Genomic DNA, 27,791 nt, shown 5'->3' on the forward strand with positions numbered 1-27,791 from the left:
CAATGCCCCTTGACCAGAAAGTATGTATATGCCTCTCCTGGATAGTCACCCCAAAAGAATGCCAATGAGGGCATCCGTTTTAATTTGCATATGGATGCCTCACTTCCTAGCACACTTCAGATATATGTCAGAGACTGATGCTGGCAAAAGCTGTATCAAAAAGTTAGATTTTTAGCCTGGCATGGTGGCATATGCTTGTAATGTCAATATTCAGGAGGCCCAGGCAGATAGATTGGAGAATTAAGATAAAGCTGGGCTACATTGTGAGTTCCTGAATCAAAAAGCAAGGACTGAAGTTGTAGTTCCTGCTTAGTTTATGTATGTGAATATATTATGTTCCTGGCACACCCATGTTTCGAGAAAATACACACATACACCCACACACACAAACACCTTTTTAATTTAATATATATGACACAGAACTTATTTTACTTTATTTATGAGAGAGAGAGGCAGATATATAGCGAGAAGGGGTGTGGCAGGGCCTTCAGCTATTGTAAAAGAACTCCAGATACATATTCCACCTAATGCATCTGGCTTATGTGGGTCCTGGGGAATCAAACCTAGGTCTTTTGTCTTTGCATACAAATATCTTAACCACTAAACCATCTCTCTAGCCCTTATTTAATCTCTAATTTTGAAGTTTTAGACCACTGAAATATCTACATTTAGGCTTCTTTTTTTCCCATGTTTACAAGCTTTTTCAATCTTATAAAATCTTTCCAGAATCTTTCTTTGTAAAAGTCTCTCACATGAGGGCTGTTTCTGTTTCTATAGGTGTTTTAGTCTATGATTTGAACAATAAAGATCAGTCTCATTTGATGTTTCCTGTCAATGTGAGCTCAGGTCTGAGGGAAGAGATGGAATCTTCTTCACAAAAGAGACAAATCTGCATATGGAATGATCTGTAGCCAATTATTTTTAGAGGAATACAAATGAAATCACCAAGATTAATATGATGCTTTGAAATGGTAAATTTCTCATAATGGAGGGATTAGAAATAGGCCAGTACTTATTTAGCTCAATTAAATGAAATTGTTAGTGCACCAAATCAAGTTCTATGGTGCAAAAATACATGAAATCATGATCATTTCATAATTAGTGATGTGTCTATGGTTAATTTTTTGCCAGTTTAAGTGAATATGCAAATAAAACTTTATCATTGATCTAATGTGGCCAGTCCTCTGACTTTTGTATTAGACATATAAGCTAATTACTATCCTGCCTTTCACTTTTATAATTTGTTTTCAAACATTTTAGAAATTTAATAGCTACTTTTCATGTGTGAAAGACAGAATCTCACTCTGTAGCTCAAACTAACCTTGCCTGCCAAATTCCCTATGTTGCCAAGGTTGGCCTGCTTCAGCCTCCCAAACACTGGGATTACAGGTATAAATCAACATGACTGCTAAAATTAACATTTAAAAACTATTTTATTTATTTATTTGCAAGGAGAGAGAAAGAGAGAGAGAGAGTAAAAGCTGGACACACCAGAGCCTCTAGCCACCGCAAGTGAACTCCAGATTCATGTGCCACATCAGGCATTTTGTGGGTACTGGGGAGTTGAACCTGGGTTATTAGGCTTTGCAGTCAAGCACCTGAACCATTCAGCCTTCTTACCAGCCCTGAAAATTAACATTATATTTTATTTTATTTTTAAGCAATAACTAATACTAACACTAGAATCTCTAGAAAAAAACAATCCTCAACAGTCTTGTTTCTACAACATAGGCAAGCAAGATTTGTTTTAATTTTATTATCTTGTAATTAATCAGAGGTCACACAAATGAAAAATTTCCAAAATTATAGGTTTTAATTTACCAAAGGATCTTTAAAAAATTATCTTTCAGGAGTTGGAGAGATGATGGCTCAGTGTTTAAGGCGCATGCCTGCAAAGCCTAATGACCTTGGTTAGATTCGCTAGTATATACATGAAGCCAGCTGCACAAAGTGGTGCATGCATCTAGAGTTCATTTAGAGTAGTTGCAGGCCCCCATATGCCCATAATCTCTATCTATCTATCTATCCATCCATGTATCTATGTATGTATGTATGTATGTATGTATGTATGTATGTCTGTATTCTCTGCTTGCAAATAAATAGAGAAAGAAATATTTTAAAAAATCTTTTCAGGCTGGAGAGATGGCTTAGCGGTTAAGCGCTTGCCTGTGAAGCCTAAGGACCCAGGTTCGAGGCTCGGTTCCCCAGGTCCCACGTTAGCCAGATACACAAGGGGGCGCACGCGTCTGGAGTTCGTTTGCAGAGGCTGGAAGCCCTGGCACGCCCATTCTCTCTCTCTCCCTCTATCTGTCTTTCTCTCTGTGTCTGTCGCTCTCAAATAAATAAATGAATAAAAAAAAAATCTTTTCATTCTGGGATGATACTAAATGTCTTTAAAGAAAACTTAGTTAATTTTTTTGTTTTTTGCAGTGTTAAAAATCAAACCTTGAGCCTAATGCTGACTAAGAAAGGGCACTTATAGTAAATAATTACTCAAAATTGGATGACTTTGAAATATGTAGCATTGGCATAATAACCATATATTGAATAACAAATATAGAACTTTCTGAAGAAAAGTGGATCTCAGCTTTCTTGAGGAGAAGGGCATTTTGGTATGAAATCTTTTAAGTGTTTGCTTGTGGAATGACCTAGAAGGAACCTGACAGACGCACCTTTCAGCTCCTCCAAGGCCCAGTCTTAGATCAGTTGATGGAGCATGTAAAGCAGGCCCAGGTCAGCTAGTGGACTTCATTAGGGAGTCAGCATTTCTTAACCGGCTGGGTTGTCACTATTCTGAAAGCTCCAAAAGCTAATTAGGACACAGCAAGTGACATTAAGCTTATTCCTGCTTATTCTTATTTGGAGTTATATTTGACACAATGTGCTTTCAGCTCTCCCTACAACCCTCGGTGACTTGAGCTAGTTTTTTTCATGTGTACTAAGCTGCAGGACACCCACTCTTCATTGAGTTATTGTGTTGCGCATAGGCAAACTACAGTTACACAGCATGATGGAGCAAAATTCACATGCCTACCTCCCTTTTGGAGAATGAAAAAAAAAAAAATTCTGGGGTCCTAGATTCAACTCCCAGTACCAAAACAAGAAAATAAACTACAAACAGTATTATAGATAAGTTTCAAAATGCTAAGAGGCCCTACACTGTATGCCTTCCACATAGCTACAATCTCAAATACATTGCTTATTCTTTTATTTATATTTCTTAGTATCTTAGCTATTCATGTATTTAGCATCTTAACTACTCATATATTTAATGTACTTGTGAAATTATTCAGCATTTTTTATAACTCTCCATCATTTTCAGTTCTGAATACATTCCCATGAGAGGCATCAGCCTGTGGTGATGTGTTGATAAGAGGTGTTTTGGTTATTTTGGCACATGAATAATGCATCTCTCGGTTTTCTGTTATGTTTCTCCTGGTGTATGTTCCTGAGTGCTTTTGGAACACACATAAGGAAGGATTTGTTGCTGGAGTATCCTTCTGTAGAACCTTGTTCTTGCCATAAATGTTTGTGACATTTGCCCCTCTATTGTCAATATGGAAGTTTTCACTCTTTTTGTATTAGGAACTTTTGTTTTGTCTATTGGTCATAGTGGGGAGGAACCTGGTTCATGTTAGTGAATTCTTCATGCCGTTCATGGTGGTGAGAAATTATTCATTAATAAGCATTATAAATTTCTTTAAAACATGTACTGTCTTCTTATTTTTATATTGTGTTGTTTGTCTTTTGCATAGTGATTTGTAGTTCATTATATAGTTATACTCACTTATATTAGATGCACATATTTGTTTAACATTATAGGATTAAATAATATGATGATATTAGACATATTCATTTTTCTTATATTAAAATTTTCATAGAGTTTTTATTTATTTGAAGTGGTTACATCCATAAGTCCTTTTATTTACATTTTCTTCTTGTGTCTTGCTGATCTTCCTTACCTTCTAATAGTAAAGATATGGTTGAGTGATTTCTTCTAATTTTAGAACTTTTTTCTTTAACCTACTTAAGATTATTTCTTTTTCCTTATACATAAACATTTGCCACAAGAGATTCTAATTAAAATTTACACATTGTTTTACACTTATTTTAATGCTAACTCTAATAATTTCCCTTGTGCGATGTGTGTGTGTGTGTGTGTGTGTGTGTGTGTGTGTGTGTGCATGCTTTGAACTTCTCAGGACTAATTGACCTACTACTTAAAAGTGTCTTTGCTATTCTTATTTAGTGTTGTTTCATTTTTATCATTTCAATTTGTCACAGGTAGTAATAATAATAAATTTTATTCATAGTACTGCCTTCCATTTACTGAAAATTACAGTTCCTACTCAGTGCTGAGTCATAGGTGATTCTGTCTGTAGTTCATAGCCAAAGGGCAAAGGGGGGAGGATTAAGTAAGCAACTATACACACCTAGTAATCAATGGAACACGCAGGATTTACACCCATATCCACATCTGACATACAGCTTTATCATCCTCATAGAGTCCTCTTAGACTAAAATAAGTATAACTAAGGTCTATAAGGAATTTAAAATGTATCGGGCTTTCCCTACCTTATTTTCCAATGTTTATTATTTAATCCACATAAAATAAGAGGTAGGTATTATTGTTAGTCTCCTTTTAGAAATAAAATATACTTGGGTAACAGTGTGCTGAGTGCACTATTTTCAATAATATCTATTGTAATAAGTACAGTATACACAATTGGGCTTTGAAAGGTCATATTTCATACTCAATTGTATATACCATGGAAAAATTATAAATGATACTAAATACTCTTCTTTCTGCAATCATGGACATGTCATTTAGCCATTCTAATTTTCTCATCTGTTAGTACTGAAATAGTGAATATTTGTGTCACAGGCATTGTGAATTTTCTTTTTTATATTTTTAAGGGGAAACATTGTTGTTTACAAAGGAGTCTTACTATATCTTGTTGTGAAGAGAATTTGACATCTAGTGATATTCGTCTTAATACCTAAGAAAATGGCGACTCAGTTTACTTACTTATATCTTCACTAATATGTCTTAGTGAAGTGCTACATATGTCTAATGTTAGACTTTATTGTAGGGTACTCTTATTTCTATTTTCCTGCTATTTGTACACTCATTCTCTTTTTTTAGTGGTTAGGGTAAATATTTCACCAGCATGTCTATTTCATCAGCACACCAAGATAATGCTGGTTTGAAGTTATATTTTCTCCATATGTCATTAGATACTTGCTTGTTTTCCAGGAGGTTCTGCTTGTGTAGCTGACACATCTGCATCCTTATCAGTGATATTCCTTTGTGTCTGAACCTAGTTTCCAATTCATTACTCTTGTGTTCATCTCTCTTATGACACAGTACTTCTCACCAGCTTTGTTAATGTCTATTCATCACATTGTGTTTTTCAAATAAATTTTCATCAATTCTAGAAAAAAAAAAAAACCATCCATCTCTTAAAATACTGTCTGTCTTCTTGTCTCTGTACTATTTCCTGACACATTCTCATTTATTGCCTCATGTTAATGAACCCCTCACTTGCTTTAATGAAGCTGAGAGATTCTCTGTAAAACAATTCCTTTTTGAATTCTCTACCATGAAAATCTGAGTTAACATTTACTCTTTCCACTGAAGTTTTATCTTGGTAGTTAGGTTGGATGTACTGGAGATATTTTGCATTCAAATTTAAGGAAACACTTCCTTATTTTTTGTTTAAACTTTTGATATGTTCTTCTGTGGCTTCTCAATACTTACAATGATTATTTTATTTTATGTCTGTGGAATATGGTATTGGGAAGTTGTTTATGTCTTTTGATCTCTTATCCTGATCGTGTTATTGTACCTTTCCTTTTTTTATGTGTTTGATCTCCTTGGCTTCCACTAATGTGATGGCATCCTCAGGGTCCTAAATTGAGGCTACATTTTTTCCCTTGGCGAGACTATATTTGCTTCTGTTTAGTGTTCATAGAGTGTGGCTCAAAATACTTAAATTAATTTCCAAGCTATATCTTTCAACATGCAAATTTAAACTTACACTTGGTGGGATTTGTGACTCAGGGCTATGAATTGACAGGGCTGACTCCACCTGCTGTGAAGCCCTGTGAGAAAAGTTTCCCCACTCTTTCAATATATACGATTTGACTCCAATCTAGACATATTTTTAGCACACTGTGTTTCCTTCAAGTGTTTCAAAGTTATCTTATGTGTACCTTATATAATCTGATTTTTACTGCTTTGAGGACCAGAATTAAACTCAGGGCTTTTACAAAGTGAGATTACCTTGTAATACCAAGCTATACCACCTGCTCTTAACTGTAAAATTCATACAAGTTTGAATAATAGCTTTTGTTCTCATTTAAAAACATGTAATGGCTGGGCATGGTGGTGAACGCCTTTAATGCTGGCACTCAGAGAGGCAGAGGTAGGAGGATCACCATGAGTTCAAAGCCACCCTGACTACACAGTGAATTCCAGGTCAGCCTAGGCTAGAGCAAGACCCACCTCAAACAACAACAACAACAACAACAAAACAAACAAACATGTAATGATCAGAAATAAGGCAGATTCTGATTTCAGACACTTAATTACTTTTACCAGAAGTTACACTGGGACCGGGGAAAGTTATATTTTGGTACAGGTCTACATGCTGTGATGTTCAGCAAAGTACTGCATTTCTTTCATTTTATATTTTGTCATATTATACGTTTTATATTACTTTTCTTATTGGAAATTTTATACATACAGATAACAGCATTTTTATCCAATGTAAGTTTTTATTTGTCTTGGAGGAAATGTGTGACTTTCAATATTGATTAAATTTGGGGGAAAAGCACAGATACTAGAATGCTGAATAGGAACTGACATAAAACTGGGCCTTGCTAATTTAGTGGTGGGATGATCAAAAACCTACTGCTTCCTTTTAAAACATGTTTATTTTGGATCTTCCCCTTCCTCTGCAGCTTCACTGCTGGCACAGGGTGAGTGAAAGAAACAAACGGAACGTCTGTGACCTGTGCTAAAACAGACTGGATCACAATCAGATAGGCATTGTTAGGACTATTCAAACATCTGTAACAAAGGAAAAAGGAGGATCACTGTGAGTTCAAAGGCCGCATAGGATTCCAGAGTGAGTGCCAGGTCAGCCTGGGCTAGGGTGAGACCTTACCACTAAAACAAACAAACAAACAAACAAAAAACCAGAAAAGTTTTCACTGAGGGCTGGCGAGGTGGCTTAGTGGAGCTTGTGAAGCCTAAGGAGCCAGGTTCCATTCCCTAGTACCCAGGTAACCCAGATGCACAAGATGGTGCATGTGTCTGGAGTTTGTTTGCAGTATCTAGAGGCCCTCTGCTGCACAATCTCTCTCTCTCTTCCTCTTTCTCTCTCTCAAATAAATAAAGAAAATATATCTTTAAAAAGGTTTCAATGAACAAGACCTCCTAGCAGATGTAATTTAAGTAGGTCCTTTAAATTTTTCCAGAATAACATGGACATATAATAATAAGAATATAATAAAAAGGTCATTAAAGTTTCATATCGAGTAAGTACTGAATGGCAAGACAGTTTGTTGATATGAGAGCATCAGGGTCACCAAGTGTTTTGTTCCTGCTTTGTTGAATCTCATGGAACAATTGTCAACGGTATGAAGTTCCTAAGACTAAGCCTATGTATTTCATGTGGAAGTTGTGATTAAACTATGCAGATTCTTGACATAATGCCCCTTATTTTCTTCCGGATCCAGATATATAGATAATGTACTTGTAGGATAATATTGATAGCAGCCAATATGTGATATCGATATTATATGACTTAGAGTGTATTTTTCCTATGCTCATTCTCTTAAAAAAAAACATTGAAAAATACAGTACTGAGGTAAAACAATCCTTCATGTGTAATATATAGGCTATGACTAACCAATGCTATAGGAAAAGAAGAATTATGGGCTATATAAAAGGGTTTAATTACATACGTCAAGTGCAGCGTACAGATATTCAAATTATCACATAAATTTTATTACACCCATAACATACTGACGACATATCTTACAGTTAATTTTAAAAGAAATGTAGTAGAAATGCAACAAAGTATGATTTTTCTAAGTAGAAAGGTAAAAAAATAAGGAGTAAAATTCTTATGAAAGAAATGGCCTTCCTGTTGAGAAAAATGCAAAAGAATCAAAGGCACACTTCAGAGGGCGGAAGTGAGAGATCCAACACATCTACAGTCTCCAGGTATGTGAACATGTCTAGAAAGCCCATAACTTTCCTAGGAAGTAACACTATTAAAAACAGAAATTCATCTAAAAATAGGACAGTAATGACAAACATATTGAAGGAAATCACCCACTCAGTTTATATGGGTTTCATTACAAGGGGTAGAATGTTTAGGCTGAAATACCTTCTAATCCGTATTTAGAAAATAAAACCCCATCCTTCATTTCTGCATGTTTTAATTATTATTTTAAAGGGATTAGCCATGTTTACAGCTTCAATACAGATAACTGAACATGAACAGTAAAATAACTGGATGAAAACAGGACAAAAGGAAACAAAGAAATATAAAATAAAAAATATAAAAATGCAAAATAAAAAATAGAAATGCATGAAAGGTAATAAGCATGACAGAATTAAGGCGGGAAAACTTATTACATGTCATGTAAATGTTTTATGTGAGAAGGTTGTGAGAAATACTACACATGAATGACTTGGCATTTCCTAGAATTTCTTTCCAGGATGTTTAGTCATCTAGGCCCAAGTCTGAGTTAGATGGGACCTTTGAGGACGCTGAGACCTTTTCAATATTCCACTTGTGGGAATCACACAGCTGGCTGGTATCATGTCAGATTTAAATGTTAGGCCTGAAGGAATCGAGTCAGTGTGGCATTCTTGCTACAGTGCCTGAACCACTCAAGGGCTCACGGAGAGCCAGAACTCACTTAGAGCCTGAAACGATCAAGTTTGCAGAGTGTAAAACCATGTAAATGTGTGACAAGGAAATACGTGTCCAGGATGAAGGATGGAGCCATCTTTTGTGAAATAGCATCTTATATAAACAGGGGCAGTTCTCCTTCACGTCTGTGTCTGGGGCCCATCATTAAAATTCACATGAGAAAGATTGTGTATTACTGCAGCTTCACTACTGCCTGCCATCTCAGATGAGGAATGAAGCCAAGATAAATGTTATAGATTTGTAAAAGCTACATATCATATAGGCAACCGCAATCAACTTAGGTTTTCTAACCACACTCAGAAAAATGTAACACAGAGGTCAGGAAAGACAAATCTTTGTTAGGAAGAAGAAAATGCATGATTATAAGTTCATAGATTCTATGACTAGTGATGATACTGAGTATCATTTAACATCTCTGTGAAAAATGGGGTCAAGGCATGTGCAAAGGAGAACGAGTTTATCATTGTTAAGACACATGGGGCAGATATAAGGAGAGTCACCGATGGGCCAATTTATAGAAAGTGTCACATTGTGAGTATTACTCCACACTGTCTTTGGGTCATTTAGAGTTCACTAGCTCATAGTGAGTGTTAGATTATTAGAAATGAGTTTTGTGAAAAACACACTTCCAGCTCATAGATAGGAAAAGAAGAGTAGATGTTCAACCTTTAAATAGTCAGATTAATGGAAATCAGAGAGTTCCACTCTGCTTCTTCATATGAACAGAAAATTTTATTTGCCTAAAACTTCCAAGTTGCAGTTCTATGACTCAGCTTCCCTATAGTTTTACATAGAATTTTGTTTTCCGTACCACATATCACAATGCTTATATTTTTATAGACATAAGTATTTATTATGGTGATCTTTGAGGTGCGATCAATTTCTTCAAATTGCATGCATAAGGTGTCATGAGGGTCTGCTCGTGTAGGAAGTATGCCCTGGACTCACGTACCAGACAAAGAAGGTCGTTGCTCTTCCCTATTGATTTCCATCCCACACTGCCTCACCAGGCTGGTAACGTTATCACTCATGACACAGACTTCTCTACATATAAAGTATACTTTGAAATATTAAAAGACTGCCATTTTACAGGTATTATAAAAATATCTTCTAATAATAAGTATAATTGCATTTCCTGTTAGGAGATTAAGTCCCCTAGGTAATTTTAAATTAAACTAGTTATCTTGAATACTGAAGGAGAAAAGTACAATTATGACTTGGCTTCAGAAATGCAATAGAAATGAAACTTCACGATGAAGACCTATTTTTTCACTTATGATAACCAGTTGGATCTGATTAAATATTCCTTCAACAAAAAATGATAATAACATACTTGTGAAAATTCCTGATTGAGTATTATAGAGAAAAAAATCATTATGATTGGACTTTTATTAAAAGCACATTTATTAAATGATTAATAATTTCTTTAACATTTAACTGTACATTATTTAAATATTAAAACATTCCTTTAAGGTAGAAAGGAAAGAAATGAACACTCCCATTCACTAGGTTGGGCTCCGAGGTTCAAGATGACCAGCTCTTCTATGAGGAGACCAGAAAAGGATAGAGCAGGGTTTCTAATTCTCTGATTTTATTTCATTCTCACCATGACCTCTGTGCTTAAATAAAATTTTGAAATCCTCCACCAACTTAACCACCTTCACAGTGTACTATAACTCAGGCTGCAGGTGAGGCAAGGGCAGAATGCCTGTAAGACAATCATAATCAGGCAAGACAGTATTCAGTTATAAAAATGGCAGTCTTCCCATAAGAACTGCTATTTTAAGTAACATTTATCACATGCCTGCTGTATGCCAAGTACTTGCTAGACGTATGCTGATAGATGTCTACTCAACACGCTCTGAGTGTAAGGGCTAACTAGACAATTCTAACACAAGTTAACCCATAGCCAAACTGCATTGGAAGAGCCTGTGGAAGCCACAGTCGAGAGGCCTTATGGAGCAGATCACACTAGTGCCATGCTGCCTGGGTTGCTCACTGAGCAGGGGGTAGACATTGATGTACTCTAAGCAAGAGCCTTACCTCTGCTATGAGACAAGAGAGATTTATTACAAAGGAGCCTATTTGAGAAGTTACTGCAGCGTTTCAGTCAATGCTGGTTGAAGGACCACATAAAGTACCATCCGCAGAACTGAGCCTCACAAATTGGAGAAATGGACAATGTTTAGACACAATGTGTATGGTATAGATAAAGGAAGGAATTATTCTTACATGCTTTGGCTGAAAAAAAATTGGTTTGATTTTAACACATGAACATTTGCCTCATGGAAGTGTAGATTTCAGGCTATGGAAAAATATGAGAAAACTCCTGATTCATAAATAATTTCAGTATAAACCAGAATGTGTAAAGTAAGATAGGGAGTCATGAGACCCCCTACATGGGACTTACTACCTATTCAGCACTACTGAGAGCTTATGCTTCTTCAACACTTTCTAGTCATACAGTGAGCAAAGTAACATACCCTCTTTTACAGATAATTATTCTGAGACAGAACTGAGAAACTTATCAAACAACTCAGTCTTCAAATACAGGTCATGTTACACGTTACCACTGTTGCCAGCAAAGTCAGAGCATCCTACATCTTTGGCTATAGTACAACGGAGCCGTTTGATGTATTTACTTTTCTTTTATTCTAGAAAGCTTTCCATTGAGATCTTGTTGAAAGAAGACTATAGTAGAAAGCTTCAAATTGCTGAGATGAGCTTCCAGATCAGGCACAATTGTGGAGGAAGGGATTCATTGAAGCTTACAGATCCAGGGGAAATTCCATAATGGCAGAAGAAGATGGACTGCTTTCACAAGACCAAACAGAGAGAAAGAAGCCCCAACCCCCAAACCCAAAAGCCACATCACACAACACACTTTGAAATACCAGGCAGAACTCAGACATTTTGGGTATCTTTAGACTGGACTTAACAAATCTACCACCACACCTTAGGGATGGACCCTATAATCTACCCAGTGACCTCTGCAGCCAAGTAGCTGGAAATCTAAGACATTTTATTAATACTCCTGAATCTATTGGGGGGACATTTACTCAAACTAGCACAAAGAATTTAAACTCAAAATCACACAAATAAGTAAACAAACATAATAAACATGAAAATATGTTATTGTAAAATTGATGGTATAGAATTTATTTTCAGTGTTACAGTATGTATTTTCCTGGTAACTAAAGGGATATAAATAAATTAACAGCTGGGGTAATGATGAATGTCTGCATAAATGTAGAATTTGATCTTGCTAATTGAGGTAAAATTACTAAGAAACAGAGTCCAGAGATAGATAGAAAAAAAAAAAAAACTGGAGACATATGGTTGGAAAAATACCAACATGGCATGAATACAAAATAAAGGAATGAGAGAAAGAGGCATGTCAGAACAAAGGAAGAAGAAGAGGAAGCTGTGAGAAATGCTTCAAAAGTTTTATTACATAAACTTTATCCAAGCAGAGATCATGTGTAATGCTTACCTCATACCTAGAGCAAAGCAGGGCAGGACATTATAAACACTTGTTCACGTAGACAGAATGGACTTTGGTGGAACAGATGATGAGGGATGGTATGAAACAAACAAGGAAGAGTGACCAATGTGTTGTTTCAAAACACAGGATCTAAGTGACTGCAGTAGCTATGGTACCATGAGAGAAATAAAAATCAACACAAAGATATGTCTTGTGGGAATAAAATTCTGAAGCCTTTCTTTGCTTGATTTTTAGGGAATTGGAGTGATCTATTTTCTTGGTAAACTAATAGCCACAAGGAGGGCCTGGGCAGGAGACTCAGTGCAGAAAGCAACTTTATTCATCTCTCCCAGTGCTCTGGCTTAGGGTCTGCATCCCCAGAATCCACAGAAAGCCAGATGCAAAAAGCGGTGCATGTGTCTATGTGTCTGGAGTTTGTTTGTAGTGGTAAGAGACCCTGGTGAACACGTTCTTTCTCTGTGTGTGTCTCTCTCAAATCAATAAATCAAGTAATTAAACATTAATATTTAGGGGCTAGAGAGATGGCTTAGCAGTTAAGCGCTTGCCTGTGAAGCCTAAGGACCCTGGTTTGAGGCTCAATTCTCTAGGACCCACATGAGCTAGATACACAAGGGGGCACACACATCTGGAGTTTGCAGTGGCTGGAGGCCCTGGCGTGCCCATTCTCTCTCTCTCTCTCTCTCTCTCTCTCTCTCTCTCTTTCTCTATCTCTCTCAACTACATGAATAAAAATGAAAACAAATAATATTTATAGGAGATGACAGGAATGAGGATGAAGGCCTAAGAAACACATACTATAAAATAAAACCACTTTGAAATTTTCACCTTATCCCAGGAGGTGGTGAAAGGAGAATGTCACTGTTGGGGGGAGTGTAAACTGGTTTAGATAGCCACTATAGACATCAGTGTGGAGGTTTCTTACAAAGATAAAAACCAGGCTAGAGAGATGCCTTAGCAGTTAAGGCACTTTCCTGTGAAGCCTAAGGAATCAATTGACTCTCTAGATCCCACTTAAGCCAGACACACAAGGTGATGCAAGCATGCAAGGTCACATATGCAAAGTAGAATATGTGTCTGGATTCCGATCACAGTGGCTAGGGCCCTGCCATACCAATTCTCTCTCTCTCTCTCTCTTTCTCATGCATAAAAAAGACCAGTCTGCCAGCCTCAAAAAAATTAATAAAAGATAAAAATCAAATTACCATATGACCCAGCTATACCATGCAGGGGCATACACCCAAAGGAATTTATGTCTACCACAAACACAGGTTCATTTCTACTCCAGTCACAGTAGCTAGGAAATGGAGCCAGTCTCGATGCCCATCAGCTGATGAAGACATGATGAAATTATACATATACACAATGGAATTGTATTTCACTTTAAAAATGAAATTTACAAGAAAACGGATGGAATTGGAAAATATTATGCTAAGGGAAGTAACACAGGCCCTGAAAGACAAAAATGCCATGTTCTTTCATATGAAAATTATCTCAAATGGAAAATTTTAACTTTTGTGTGGCTGTGAAAGTGAAAAGGAGACTGCTACAGGTGGGAACAATGGTTAGGAGGAGGATTTCCTTTGAATAATGTTATTATGAAATTATTTCTTCATATGCTGATTAAAATCTATAAAAACAATTTAAAAATCTTGTGCTAGCTGGGCTTCACGGGCCATGCCTTTAGCCCAGCACCTATAGGTCAAGTCATGGAAGTCACTGCAAGTACAAGATAAGCCTTAGTAACCTAGTCAATTCCAATCCTGCTTGAGCTCCAGTGTAAGATTCTGGCTCAAACAAACAAACAAAAAACAACAATAAACAATCCATCAAACATGTGATTAAAAGTCGAGTCTACCTATGGAAAGTGATGAAAGCAATGAGGTGTTGTACAAAAGGAAAATAAAAAGAATTGTCAGATAAATCCATGGAGAGGCTCTTTTCAATTAAGATTAGAAAAACACTAAGGATGGTCACAGAGCAAAGGCAGTATGATTTTACTAGGCAGAAATGTGAAGAAGGACCTAGAACAATATTAATAGACAAAGAAAGGCCACCAAGAAGCAAATCTTATATGGATAAAAGTGGAGATGCTAAGGAAGGTAGATTTAAAGACTGTGTGATGACATTTAATGTGAATTGCTAACACCAGAGAAGAGAATTTCAAGTCTATGAGAGATAAATGTCAGGAGTTGCCTGGTGAAGAAAGGAACGTGGTTCTGTGTCATACTTCTGTGAATGTCAGTTTACTTGAACATGGACCAGATTGCAGACTGCAAAGGGGCCACTGCTATTTTCTCTTATGAAGTAGCCAACTTAGTTTCATTGACGTGAATGCCAAGCTATAAATGTACAACCCCCTGAAATATTCCCTACACCCTGACAAGTGTGATAAAGATAACTCCTGTGGTGCTAAGCACTGTGCTCTCTCTGCTTATCATCTGATGAACCTTGTGTCTCTTTGGTTTCTATGGCTATGTGTAAAAAGAAGGTTCTCTAACAAAAAGCCAATCCCTACTAATCAAAAGGCGTAAACACATGTACTTCAGAGGTTTTTTGATGGGCATAGCATCTGGGTTTAGCCAAGGAAGAGTGGAAGCATTTCTCTGAGCTCTAGGACTTTTGATTCACTTCTCAGTACAAGATGTGGATTTACTCCAACTGAGAACATACTCATAACCAACCCGAGAGATGTTGATTACCCTACAAGTTATGTGCCATTGTTTCATGACCTCCAAGTCTCAGGGAAGAATTTGGAAGAGAAGACAGAAAGACTGTAAGAGCCATAAGATGCATAGATATTTTTTGGGACATTGTCCTCCCAATATAAATTGACTGGTATGTGCACTCATGACCTCACAATGGTTACCGACACTCTCACAAGAATACAAGCTTCTGAGCCCATCAACATTTTGTCATGAGTGATGGAACACAAGAGGAATGAGATAGCAAAACATAGGGAGGGCTACTTGGAAAGAGGAAGGTCATCAGAGAATGGGGGCCAGGGGAGAGGGGACCAAAGGGTAATAGGGGACTGAAGATTGTTCAGTGATTAAGACACCTACATGTAAACCCAGGTTTGATTCTCCAGTACCCACATAAAGCTAGGCACACATGCAAGTGGAGTTTGATTGTAGTGGCTACCGGCCCTGGCATGTCCATTCTTTCTCAATATCTCAAATAACTAAATAAAAATATTCAAAAAAGAGAGGAAAATGGGATCAAATTACTGTATGTTCCTATTAAGATTGCAATTAAAATGTATAAAAAAGTCACACCATGTCTCCTTCCTTTCTATTCAATAGCCATGTGACTTAATCTTCCAGACTGTATCATGCATAACGCTAGTGGCACCAGCAAGCATAATGACCAGAGAACTAGATGCACCATCAGCATTGTTAGTGGCCTGTATCATCTGTGCTTGTAATGAAAAGTGAAAGAATCAGCAAGTTACTCACACCCAGGAGATTATCATTTCTTCTGTTTGACCTACTGTGTCTTATAGAAGGATTTACCTTTGCTGAGTTCTTCAAAGCTGACACTAAATATTCAATGCAAGCAGAACTCAGTGAAGCATCCTCAGGAACTCCTCTGTAATAAGGTTTAAGCCCCAGTCATAGATGCCCTCCTTATGTTAATCACAAACTTGCATAATGTTTGGTCAAGCCAAACTAGAAGTGAAAAACTTTTCTCCTCTTTCCATTGTTTCTAGAAAATTGTGTGTGTGTGAGTGTGTGTGTGTGTGTGTGTGTGTGTGTATGTGTTTCTTGTAATGTCTATTTCAGGTATGAATGCTGCCTTTACAGGTATTTTCAGAATTTATAGCACATTGTTCTGGGTATTCTTAGTTCTAACCCTTCTTAGAGGATGAATCTACTTTAAGGACATGTTTTTTTATATTTCAAAAAACATCCTTGGAGAATAAAGCAGAAATGAAAATGAAATAAGTCAGTTCATTTCTAATCAGTGCAAAGTGTCACAGCTAATTTTCGCATGCAGTGTGTCAGCATGATCCTGTATCCATGCTTTGTATCAACTAAGTAACATATTACCCCACTGGCTCATCTGGTGAATGCTACCCCCACCAGTAGAACTATTTTGGGAGGTGGTAGAAAGGTTAGGAGGGGGGGCTAGCTAGAGGATGTAGGTCTTAGAGAGTGTTGTGAAGGTTGGTAGTAAGAGCCATCCTCTCTCTCTCTCTCTCTCTCTGTGTGTGTGTGTGTGTGTGTGTGTATCTCTCTCTTGTCCACTATGAGCAGAGGCAAGCATTAGTAATTGAAACCTCTGAAAGCAGGAATTAAAACAAATCCCTGATTCTTCTTAAACTTGCTTGTGACATGCATCTTGTCACAGGAACTAAATATCGAAGACAGAAGGTTGGTCCTGAGAGTGGGGATTGGAGTCATTGCTGTGAATATATTTACAACTTAAGGGTTGTCCTCAAGCTAAATTTCAGACTGTTTTGTGAGAAGTATCTGGAGGAGCTTGGATATATATGCTAGACAGAGCCTAGAGTGCTGGAAGCAGAGTTGACTGGTGACTCAGATGGGAACAGGACCATCAGTAGGAAGGCAGTGAAGTGTGGGCTCATAAAAGTTTTTTAGGGAAATAAGAAGTCATCTGGAACTTAAGACTAAAAGGCTACATTTTGTCAGTGTCCTAAGATGTTATGGAAACGGAGTCTAATCCAGTGTAGGACTTTTTAGAGAGCCCGGAATTCAGGCTGTGTTATGTTAGTGATCTTACTCAGATCTATAGTACAAATTGTGACCATAAAGCAGGGCAAAAAAAAAAAAAAAATCCTGAAAGACTCGTGGTTTTGCCAGAAAAGAAGTGTATATTTCAACTTCAGGCCCAACAAGAGATTTGCATCATTATCAATAAGCCAAATTACTTTCAATTGCAAAAAAAGACTCCTTGGGTACAACTGAGCAATCAACCAGACCACATACACCCAAAGGTCAAACGTAAATGTATGGAAACTGGTTTGGAAGACTTTGTCTTTTTCTCTTGCATACCCCATTTACACATGTTTTCCAAGGGAAGTGTTTCCCCACATTCTGACAGCGAACCAGTCAGGTCTGCCACAATGCCAGCAATGATTCCACTGGGGCTATTTGAGCTGGCAGATGACCCTGATTCTGTTCACATGATCCTTGTTTGTAGACATGTAGACTGCCAGGGTTACAGGTTCAAAAGGTAACCCTCAAATGTCAAAGAAAGCGTGGATACAAGATGGTGTATACTAGGACCAAAATCCTTGAACAGGGCAGGGCGTGGTGACACATATCTTTAATCCCTGTCCTCAGGAGGCAGAGGTAGGAGAATCGCAGTGAGTTCAGGGCTACTTTGAGACAATTCCAGGTCAGCCTGAGCTAGAGTGAAACCCTACCTCAAAAAACAAAAACAAGAAAAAAACAATCCTTGAACAGATCCCCTGAGAGGGCAATGTGTGAAACTTTGAGAAACACGGAGCATTAGCTGAGGAAAGCCTCAGTGACAGAGAAGTCAGCCTAGGAGAGATGCTGCGTGCGTCACACACGTCAAGACATAGCAATAGGACTGCCCTTGAGCTTACATCATAATGTGGAATACTGTAGATGCTGGGCACGGAGCTACAGGGTTTTATATTTTTCCCTGCTGGGTTCAGGTCTGGCTTTGGTTTCAAACTTCCTTGCTTATACTGAGTTAATCTGTCAGAAAATTTTCTTTTTGACTTTATAGTGATCCACAGCTAAAAACTGAAGTTTAGTCTTAAAGGAGATATTAAAATTTGACTTCATAAATGGATCTTAAGGGAAAAGTGTCCAGTAAAACAGAATATCTAGGCAAAAAAAGAAAAGTGTATATATGCCATGATGCGTAGGATGATAAGCAGAGAAAGATCAAAGTTAATCAAAAGAGAGAGTACATCATTATAAAACAATGTTCACTGAAAACTTTCCTGATTTGCCTGAAAGAAAAAAAAAATGTTTTCTGATATAGATGACTTCTAATTTCTTATTCAGTTTTGTATAGTTTGGGCTTCATTGTTGGGCTGAAGCCAATGTTGCCAGATGGTTTCAATAACCAAAAAAATCTCTTGACAACTCACTTCAGATCCTAAAATGAATGGAAAATGAAAGGTAAGGCTCCCTGGTAAGATTGTACATTCATACAGTGGCATACTTTACCAAGGAATTGCCGATGCTGTGGCTGCCTTGCCCATTTCAGAAAAAAACTGCATTTAAGATGAAATTTCATCAATAAGTTGTATTACAGGATATTCCTATGCTCTCTGAATGATATACTAAATCTTTTCAGGAAATTAAATTAAATAGACCCATAGAGAATCTTGTAGCAATTCTGTCTTTCCATATGTCACATTTCATCAATCTACAATGTATAAAAATCTTGACAAATTTAATATATACATATAAAATAAACATGCATATACATTCACACATAAAATGAGAGAACACTGTATTGCTGAACAGTATGCTTAGAAAGTGCTTAACAGTGAAATGCCTTTTTCAAGTGTATAATAATCGACATAATAATCAAATTCATTCAAGGTTATTTTCAAATTTTGTACCAAGGGGAAAAGGAAAAATATGGACACCAGTAAAAAATTGTAATCTTATGTAAAATGTAAGGAAATACATTCTGCGGCTCTGGAACATGCACCAGACCAGGTAGAAGACTAGTGGTAAAGGCAGGGAAGGTATCAACATCTCACAGAGGTATAACCTGAAAACCCTAGAAAGCTGATGTAGATAGAATGAAGTAAGTTGAATGTTAGTGAATATTTAAATGAAAACAGAAATATTTTATAAATAAGGGCTACATGAAGAAATACTTTATACTACTTACCCTTGAATTCATGTCATACAATTATTAGAATGCCAGCTATTATTTTTGATTATCTAAAATTGCTTATTAGAATTTGCATCTATCTTAGCAATGTTCTTAATGAAACAATTTCTATGCATTATTTTGGTAAGATCCATTGAGATTAGATATATTAGTCTTCTCCTTCAAATGGATAATTCATTTAAAATGATGTTGAGGTTATGCTCTAGTCATTAGATTTTCTTGGTGGAAGGTTTATTTCCATTCCATGCATTGAAACAACCTCCAGGACTGAAGATACCACTATCCATTCATTAAAAGCTTAACCAGTCTATGGGCATAACCACTGTCATGAATGGCTTTTACAAAATACTGTGGGACATCACTCCTGGCCAAGGTAACTCTTACTTCTCAGAGACAATAAAAAGGTTTATGTCTCAAAGGATCATTCCTGGTTACCCTTTGGGGAACTTAATTGAAGGGATCATAAGTGAAGGAAAATAATAGTTGGATAAGTATTCCATTAATTGGAATCAAGGGTGTGGATTTTGATTCCAGACTGCCAAGGTTTGAACCCTGTATACACTATTGACTAGCTGTGTGATTTAGATTATTTATTTACCCTATGTGTCAAAATTCCTTATTTGTAATATTAGTTGTTATCTCAGGAGTTACCATAAGAAAGAAATAAGCTAATATATCATACAGCATGACAGGTAATCAGGCATAATGTAACTACATCCTATTCATCAGGTAAGATGGCTGGAATGGATGGAAAAATAAGTGACCACATCTGAATATATTCATTTAGAGTATGAGTTCTAGGAAAAATGGTGGTAGTGAAGTGTCACATGTTGTTGGACGAAATAGGACCAAGTGCAGAGGACAAGAGATTGTGCAAGTGATGGGAACTTTCAAATACAGCATCATGATTTTGTTAACCATGGTGGTCCTTAGAGCAGATATTTTCATTGCATTTGCAGAGGAATGTGTGGGATAAGTCAGGTCCATAAAAAATAATAAAGTCAGGAAAGTCAAGCCTTATTTAATTGCTAGTTTATTGTGTGAAGCTGATCCAGGACACCTCTTCATAGCGACAGGCCTGATTACAGACGGTGCAGGTACAGCTTTTCCCTCATGTCTCAGAGATCTGGTTGGCATTAGAACTTTGGAACTACACTGACCTAGAAATTTAAAGACAACATAAACACAGCAAAACTTTTCAAAGTCAATCAGATTTTATTGGAAATGATTTGTTATGAATGTGTATAACTTTTTGCCCATGTCTTATGTGGTATGTTGCCTGCATGTGGACTCATGTGCACGGTAGCCCACGCACATGTGTGCATTTGTGGGAACTAGGACTTGATTTCACTACTCTGCATTTTACTGAAGCAGAGACTCTAAAATTAGGCCTAGGGATCACAGATTCACGCAGTTTAGGTGAACAGTTTGCTCTGTGGATACCCTGTCTCGGCCTCCTCTCCACTGGCATTACAGGTGGCTGCCACACCCACTTGGCATCTACTTGGGCACTAGGAATCTGAACTTCAGTCCTCAGACTTGAGCAACAAGCGCTTTACCAACTGAGCCATCGCCGCAGACCCAACTGTGTAAAAATCCCATGATGCTCCAGCTTGTCCTTATAACCGATGACCTCTATATATTTATGCATCTATCTGAAATACATTTATACTTTTATAGATTCTTAAATACTGTGTTTGTTTTCTTATGCCCTGAATTATTACTTTTTATGCTTTATAATTTTTGAATTCCTTAAATAGAACTCCGAGTCAATAAGTGCCCATAAAATGTGATGGGTCATTAATACAAACTCAATATTTCTTTCAACCTGCTGATGACTTTGTATCTTATATCAAGGAATATTGTGTTTTGAACAAACTCAAGTGGTTATGTGATAATTACAACGGTTTAATCCTGCGTCTCTTTGGACTTTTTTTTTCCAGTCTGCTCTCAGTTTTCAAGAGGAGTTTATGCGATTTTTGGATTCTATGACAAGAAGTCTGTAAACACCATTACCTCATTTTGCGGGACGCTCCATGTGTCCTTCATCACGCCCAGCTTCCCAACAGATGGCACTCATCCATTCGTCATCCAGATGCGACCTGACCTCAAGGGAGCCCTGCTGAGCCTGATTGAATACTACCAGTGGGACAAGTTTGCATACCTCTATGACAGTGACCGAGGTAAGGGAAACATGCGCCCAGTGTCACCAGTCACGCTCAGCACTTTCGCACGGCACGTGGGAGCGCAGAACTACTAACGTGTACAAAAACCTGAAGCGCTTTTCATCTAATGTCACCATGTAAATGATGAATGCAATTTGAAAATAGGGATATAGGTTTAAAGCCAAAAAAAAAAAACAAGTTCACGCACGATTGATAGGGCTGGGCTGTGTCATCCCCACGCCTCACCATGTACAATATATGAAATGTGTGACGGTAGCCGCAGAGCCTCTAGTGTGACGATGTTACTAATCCCAGGAGAAGGAAGAGTTTTACCTAAGCATATAAAGACCTTTTATAGTAATTTTTAGTGTGTTTATGACAATCTGTATGTGAGACAGCTTCTGCACAGGCCTGTGACCATTCCTAGGCTTTCTTGCATAATCACATGTGACTGTTTACATCTTGGTGTATTGCAAAGTTTAGACAGGGAAGGTGTTGCAGTCATGTTCGCATTGCTGGTAGAAATCACCCAACCAAGAGCAGCTTGTGGGTAATAAAAAAGAAAAAGGTTTATTTTGGCTTATAGACTCAAGGAGAACCTCCATGATGGCAGAGAAAACAGTGGCATGACCAGAGAGTGGACATCACCCCCTGGCCAACATCAAGTGAGCAATAGCAACAGGAGAGTGTGCCAAACACTGGCATGGGGAAACTGGCTATGACACCCATAAGCCCACCCCCAACAATGCACTGCCTCCTGGAGGCTTTAATTCCCAAATCTTTATCAGGTGGGAACCTAGCATTCAGAACACCTAAGTTTATAGGGGACACCTGAATCAAAACACCACATTCCACCGCTGGCCCCCATAAACTGATATCCATACCTGATGTAAACTACACTGCATTCATCCATCCTTAAAACTCCCCATAGTCTTTATCAATTCCAATGATTTCATATATCCCCATAGTCCAATATCTTTTAACTGAGCCATAATTACAAAAATTCCTCCCAAAACCCACAATGGCACAGAATAAACATTCACAATGCAAAAGATGGCATTAGGTACAGCAAAGAAATATTCAGCCAATACAAGGTTTATAACAACCAGGGCAAACATCAATCTCTGTAGCTTCAAGTCCAACAACTCTATACAATGACACATCTCCAAGTCCAATAATTCTAACCAGCAACAAGTCTCTGGAGTTCCAATTGCGCCCCTCCAGCTAGGCTACTTGCAGTCCTGGAAAACTTCGTCCGGTGCTGGCAGCTTTCCTTGGCAGCCATCTCATGGTCCTGGCATTTCCACTGGGACTCCACTGCAATCCATGGCTCATCCTCATGGGTCCATGGGGTCTCCATGCAGGAATCCAACAAACCTGCTTCACACTGCCCATGGCCATTTCCAAAACACAAGACCATGTTGCAAACTCAATGACCCTCTCTTTCCTGTATCTTATACTTCACAATAAAAGGTAGGTGCCAATTTGTTAATCCAAAGGAGAATAAACCAGACTCTGGAGAACAGGACTCCTTGAGCACTCAGGCCCCTTCAAAAGAGTCGACATTCTTCCTGTTGCCGCAGTGCAGGTCAGCTGGCCCAGTCTCAATGGTTGTCATTTCTGTGCCATATCCCTTTACTCACACCAATCCATTTCTACGCAAAGCAAACCTACACAAGTTCTCAGAACATGGACACAATAGCAAACCTTTCACACAAACTGCTCTAGCCCAGTCCAGACAAAACTGTTAAGTCTCATAAACCAAACCTCACAGTCCATAGTTCTAACTGCATTCAGGTCTTGCAACTCTAACCAGAATAATCCATCAAGCAATACTTAGAGCACTGCAAAATGTCTCTTGGGCCAAGGTTTCAAATTAATCCACATTCCTCTTGAAAATCAGTTCCAAAAGTCCAAAACCACACAGTCAGGAGTCTAGCAGCAAATGAAACCACTCTTTGGTACCAACATTACTGTTGTAGTCAGGTTCACAATGCTGGTAGAAATCACCCAACCAAGAGCAGCTTGTGAGGAAAAAGGTTTATTTGGTTTACAGGCTCAAGGGGAAGTGCCATGATGGCATGGGAAACGATGGCATGAGCAGAGGGTGGACATCGCCCCTGGCCAACATCAGGTGGACAATAGCAATAGGAGAGTGTGCCGAACACTGGCAAAGGGACACTGGCGATAACACCCATAAGCCCGCCCCCAACAATACACTGCCTCCGGGAGGTGTTAATTTCCAAATCTCCATCAGCTGGGAACCTAGCATTCAGAACACCTAAGTTTATGGGGGTCATCTGAATCAAACCACCACAGAAGGAGAAGAGTTCTTCCTTAGATTTCCGGAAGGCTCATTATTTGTAAACCTGCTTGGCTCACTTGTCCTATGAACCTAGGTGTTCTTAGACATTGATGGGTCAATGGAGGGTTTTAATGGGTCTGTTTACCCCTTGCATTGTCTGAAACATTTTATGTGGGTAGGCATGTGTCTTTGCAGACTACCCAAAAATAAAACGACTGGGTTAGAAACCAGTACCGCCAGTATCTAAGTATCACTCTGCTTCCCTCAGCAGCTCCCTTTCCGGAGTCATTCTTCAAGTGAAACCCCCAAGTGTGTTTTGACCATGATGGGGCACATTGGTGCCTGCAGGGGAAGACAAAACTGCAGCACGCATCTGTCACTTCTCTCCTGATCCCTGGAGTTAGTTGGCTACAGGCATCCTGAGCCAGGAGTGTTCATCCAGTGTCTGATCTCCTACCCTGGTACTCACGATCCTGGGGAAGATAGCACTCAGTGGAAAAGCCAGCCAGTACTCTATAAGCCGAAAAAATAAATTGCTTTGTCAACAACTTTTCCCAGCTTTGAACAAGGAGGAGATTTTCTATCCTGACAGGGAATGAAAACAGAGTTGAAGTCAGTGCAGATGATTTTAATGTGCTGGACAATTCTAAAGCACACTTTTTATGAAAGTGATGATAGGCTTTGAGAGCTGAGCTTGTGTTTAGACTTTCTTTTTATTCTCTGGTCAGTACTGTAGTGTGTTGTTTCGTTAAGACTAGTCTGGGGGCTGAAGAGATGGCTTAGCAGTTGAAGGCACTTGCTTAGAAAGCCTGCTGGCTCTACAATACCCATGTAAAACTAGACTCACAAAGTGGCACATACATCCAGAGGTTTCTTGCAGTGGCAGGAGGCCCTGGAACACCCATTATTTCTCTCTCTCAAATAAAAAAAATAGAAATATTTTAAAATTTGCCTAGAATGTAACATTCATATTTTGAATTTTTATTGACAATTTGCATACATACTTCATGTAATTTGATCACAATCCTTTCCCATGACCTTCTTTTTTCCTCCTTTCCCCTTCCATTGAACCCCTTCTACCTCACAACCAGACTTTCTCCAGTTTTGATGGTTATTTTTTGTAGTATTTTTTGCCTTCTTCCATCATCCATGTTGAAGACAAGTTCAATATTATGCATGTCTTCTTGAGACAAGGGTTGTAACGAGGGCATCCATGTCTGGAGGAGCCAATAGCAAAGGACTCTTCCTCATCCTTTGGCTCTTACATTCTTTATGGGTCCTCTTCTACAATAGACCCTGAGACAGAGAGTGTGATAGAGATATATCATTTAGCAATGGGCACTCAAAAGCACTTTGACAAAAGTTTTGGGTCTCCCCAGCTCGGCCATCAGCAAAAAAGAAATGTCTTTAACACAAGGCGAGAGAGCTGGACATATTGTCATGCATTTCCTACAGCTCTATCCTACTGATTTGATTTCTACCCTGAATGGGAATTTCATCTTTGTACCCTTTGCTCCCAGGGCCTTCTCCATAGCCAAGCTGAGTTCAGCTATGAGCCCCTCAATTCCACCTTCCTCCCTTTGATTCCTTTTTGAACAAATGATTGAAAAAGATTTTAAATACATTTTCTTTGACATCACCATCTCACTTAAAGCTTCTTAATGGCTTTTTGCATTATAATGAAGATATAATCATAATCCTTAGCATAATTTTCAGGCTTTATAATACTTGGCTCCTGCCTGGGGCTCCAGTGTATTTGCCTGTCTCACTCATCCACTAATGCTGAATACATTCCATCTCCTTTCATTTTCACAGATGGGCCCAAGTCCTTCACCTCAAATGTCTGCACACATCTCAAATTACTAAGGCCTCTTGATGTCTGGCTAATATACAACTTCCTCAGAGATGCCTTTCATATGGACCTTCCCTTTCAAAGCATTGTTTATTTCTTCTCTATAGACTTCATCACATTCATAATTAATAGTGGTTTCGATCCTGTCACTCAAGAACTGTTTACTGAGTTCTTGCCATGTTCCAGGGACTGGGTTTAGTCACCCAGGCTAAGGTCTGCTTGTTACTTATGGTTTGACTGTCAGCTCTAAACGGGGGAAGCCCAGAAAAGCTAAACACACTGGAAATCCACCCCGAGCCTCAGGTAATGCTAGATGCACAGTTGTTCAGTGAACACGGTTAACAAATGAACCAGTAAAGCTCCTGTGCATTTAAATATGATTTGACATGAGAACCTGATTCTTGGTAGTGAGTGTGAAGGGTCAGAAGATGAGTACTATCCACTCGTGGAAAAATCCAAGGCTGTCATTTTTTTAGTTTAGGAGCATGTTTAACCCTCATTCTAATTTTCACTCAATTATTTTCTCTGGTTAAAACTGGACTTTGAGAACATTCACATTGACCTAAGCTGACATAAACAGTAAAAGAGAAATGCCAGTCTTTGAAGAGAGATTCCCCCAGAGACAGGAGCCTGGGGACTGGCAGGTGAAGATGGATGGACTTGTGTACTTGCAAAGAGAATCTAGGACACTTTAAAGTGATTTTATTAATACCTTTGAAATATTAAATGGAATTGGAAGGATGACATAATCTCCAATTACTAAATTATACAAATTAACTCGAGTTAAGGACATCTTTAGGGATAGAACATTAAAGTAATAATATTTTGTGGTTACATATTAAAGCCAAATGACCTTATGGGCACATATTTGAAGTACTATCAAGTACTTAGTGATGTTTTAATGTGCATAGATTACTCTGGCCTTTGATTTGCAACTGCTTCCAGAGACAAATGTGTGAGACTTTCAAAACACTAAAACAATCTTGACTTTTGTGTAGTGTTTTGTTTGGCTCACAGAAATGGAATCATTTAAGATGTTTTTGCCCTTATTATTGATTTAATTTTTAGGGATTTGACATAATATTACAGTTAAAAATGATTGTTTTATTCATCATGAGAACTGCCTTCTCTTTCTTGGTCCTTAACCCACTTCTCTCATACTCCCCTGAGCCCCTCCTAACTTTAGTGGTGACACATTTATGTCCCTGTGTCCTCCTTGCCCCTGCTTTTAAAGAGATCCCATGGCCTTGTCTCAACTGACATCTCTACGTGCCTCAGTTTACGGCAACATGATATGTTCTTGAAAAGATGTCTATACCCCCTGCGTGATCAGATGGCACTGTTTAAGGTTATCATAACCTACATTTCTGAGCATCTAGGTCAGGTTGACATACTGTCACATAATGATGTCTAATAAGTCCATGTTCTTCTGAACAGCACATATGTGAAAATACTCTTCTAGCATTCTTCCCAGATTTGTAAACTAAATGAAAATGACTCTAAATTACTGTGTTTTGTTTCATCACATTTTTCTTAAGAAAAATTGCAGTTAAATCAACCCTGCTTCCCAGCTATCCAGCCAAGTGCTGAGGCTATAGCACAGCTGTGAACAAGGCAAATAGGAATACATGGGAATTTTGTGCATAAGAATTGGGGAAAAGTCTAAGTTTTTTGACAACAGGGGATTTGAGGCTGTTCCTCTGCTGCCAGGTGACACTTTAGGATCACAGGTGTCATTTTTACTAAGCCCATGCAATAGTAACCTGGTTCTCCCTGAATATTCCATACCCTTTTTGAAAGCTATATCCTCTTATCTTCAGGCAGTAAGTAGACAGAGCATTGAAACATGTTATCATTGTATTAAGTTTCTATTTGTTTAGTCTAGAGAAAAAAGAGCAAAGACATGGAGAGAAAAAGAGAGAGAGAGAGAGAGGGGTAAAATGGGCACATCAGGGTCGCCTTCTGGTGTAAACAAACTCCAAACATATGTGCCACTTTGTTCATCTGGGCTTTATAAGAGCACTGGGGAATCAAACCTGGGTCAGTAGGCTTTGCAAGCAAATTGAGCCATCTCCCCATCCCCTCTGATACATTTTTAACTAGGAAGTAGTAGGTTGTCCCTGTTAATCCCTTAGATATTATGATTATAATTCATGAT

General features: G+C 38.2%; 1 protein-coding gene across 6 annotated transcripts in view; it reads left to right on the top strand.

Moving 5' to 3' along the window:
- Gria2 (glutamate ionotropic receptor AMPA type subunit 2) overlaps positions 1–27,791 on the top strand; it is a 130,847-nt gene that overhangs the window by 43,695 nt on the left and 59,361 nt on the right. For all 6 annotated transcript variants that reach the window (XM_004655890.2, XM_045131114.1, XM_045131113.1 and 3 more), the window contains exon 3: positions 21,255–21,494. In XM_004655890.2, coding sequence (XP_004655947.1) covers positions 21,255–21,494 — 240 coding nt within the window. The remainder of the gene's footprint in view (positions 1–21,254; positions 21,495–27,791) is intronic.

This window comes from Jaculus jaculus, chromosome 12 (genome assembly GCF_020740685.1).
Source record: "Jaculus jaculus isolate mJacJac1 chromosome 12, mJacJac1.mat.Y.cur, whole genome shotgun sequence".
Lineage (NCBI taxonomy): Eukaryota > Metazoa > Chordata > Mammalia > Rodentia > Dipodidae > Jaculus > Jaculus jaculus.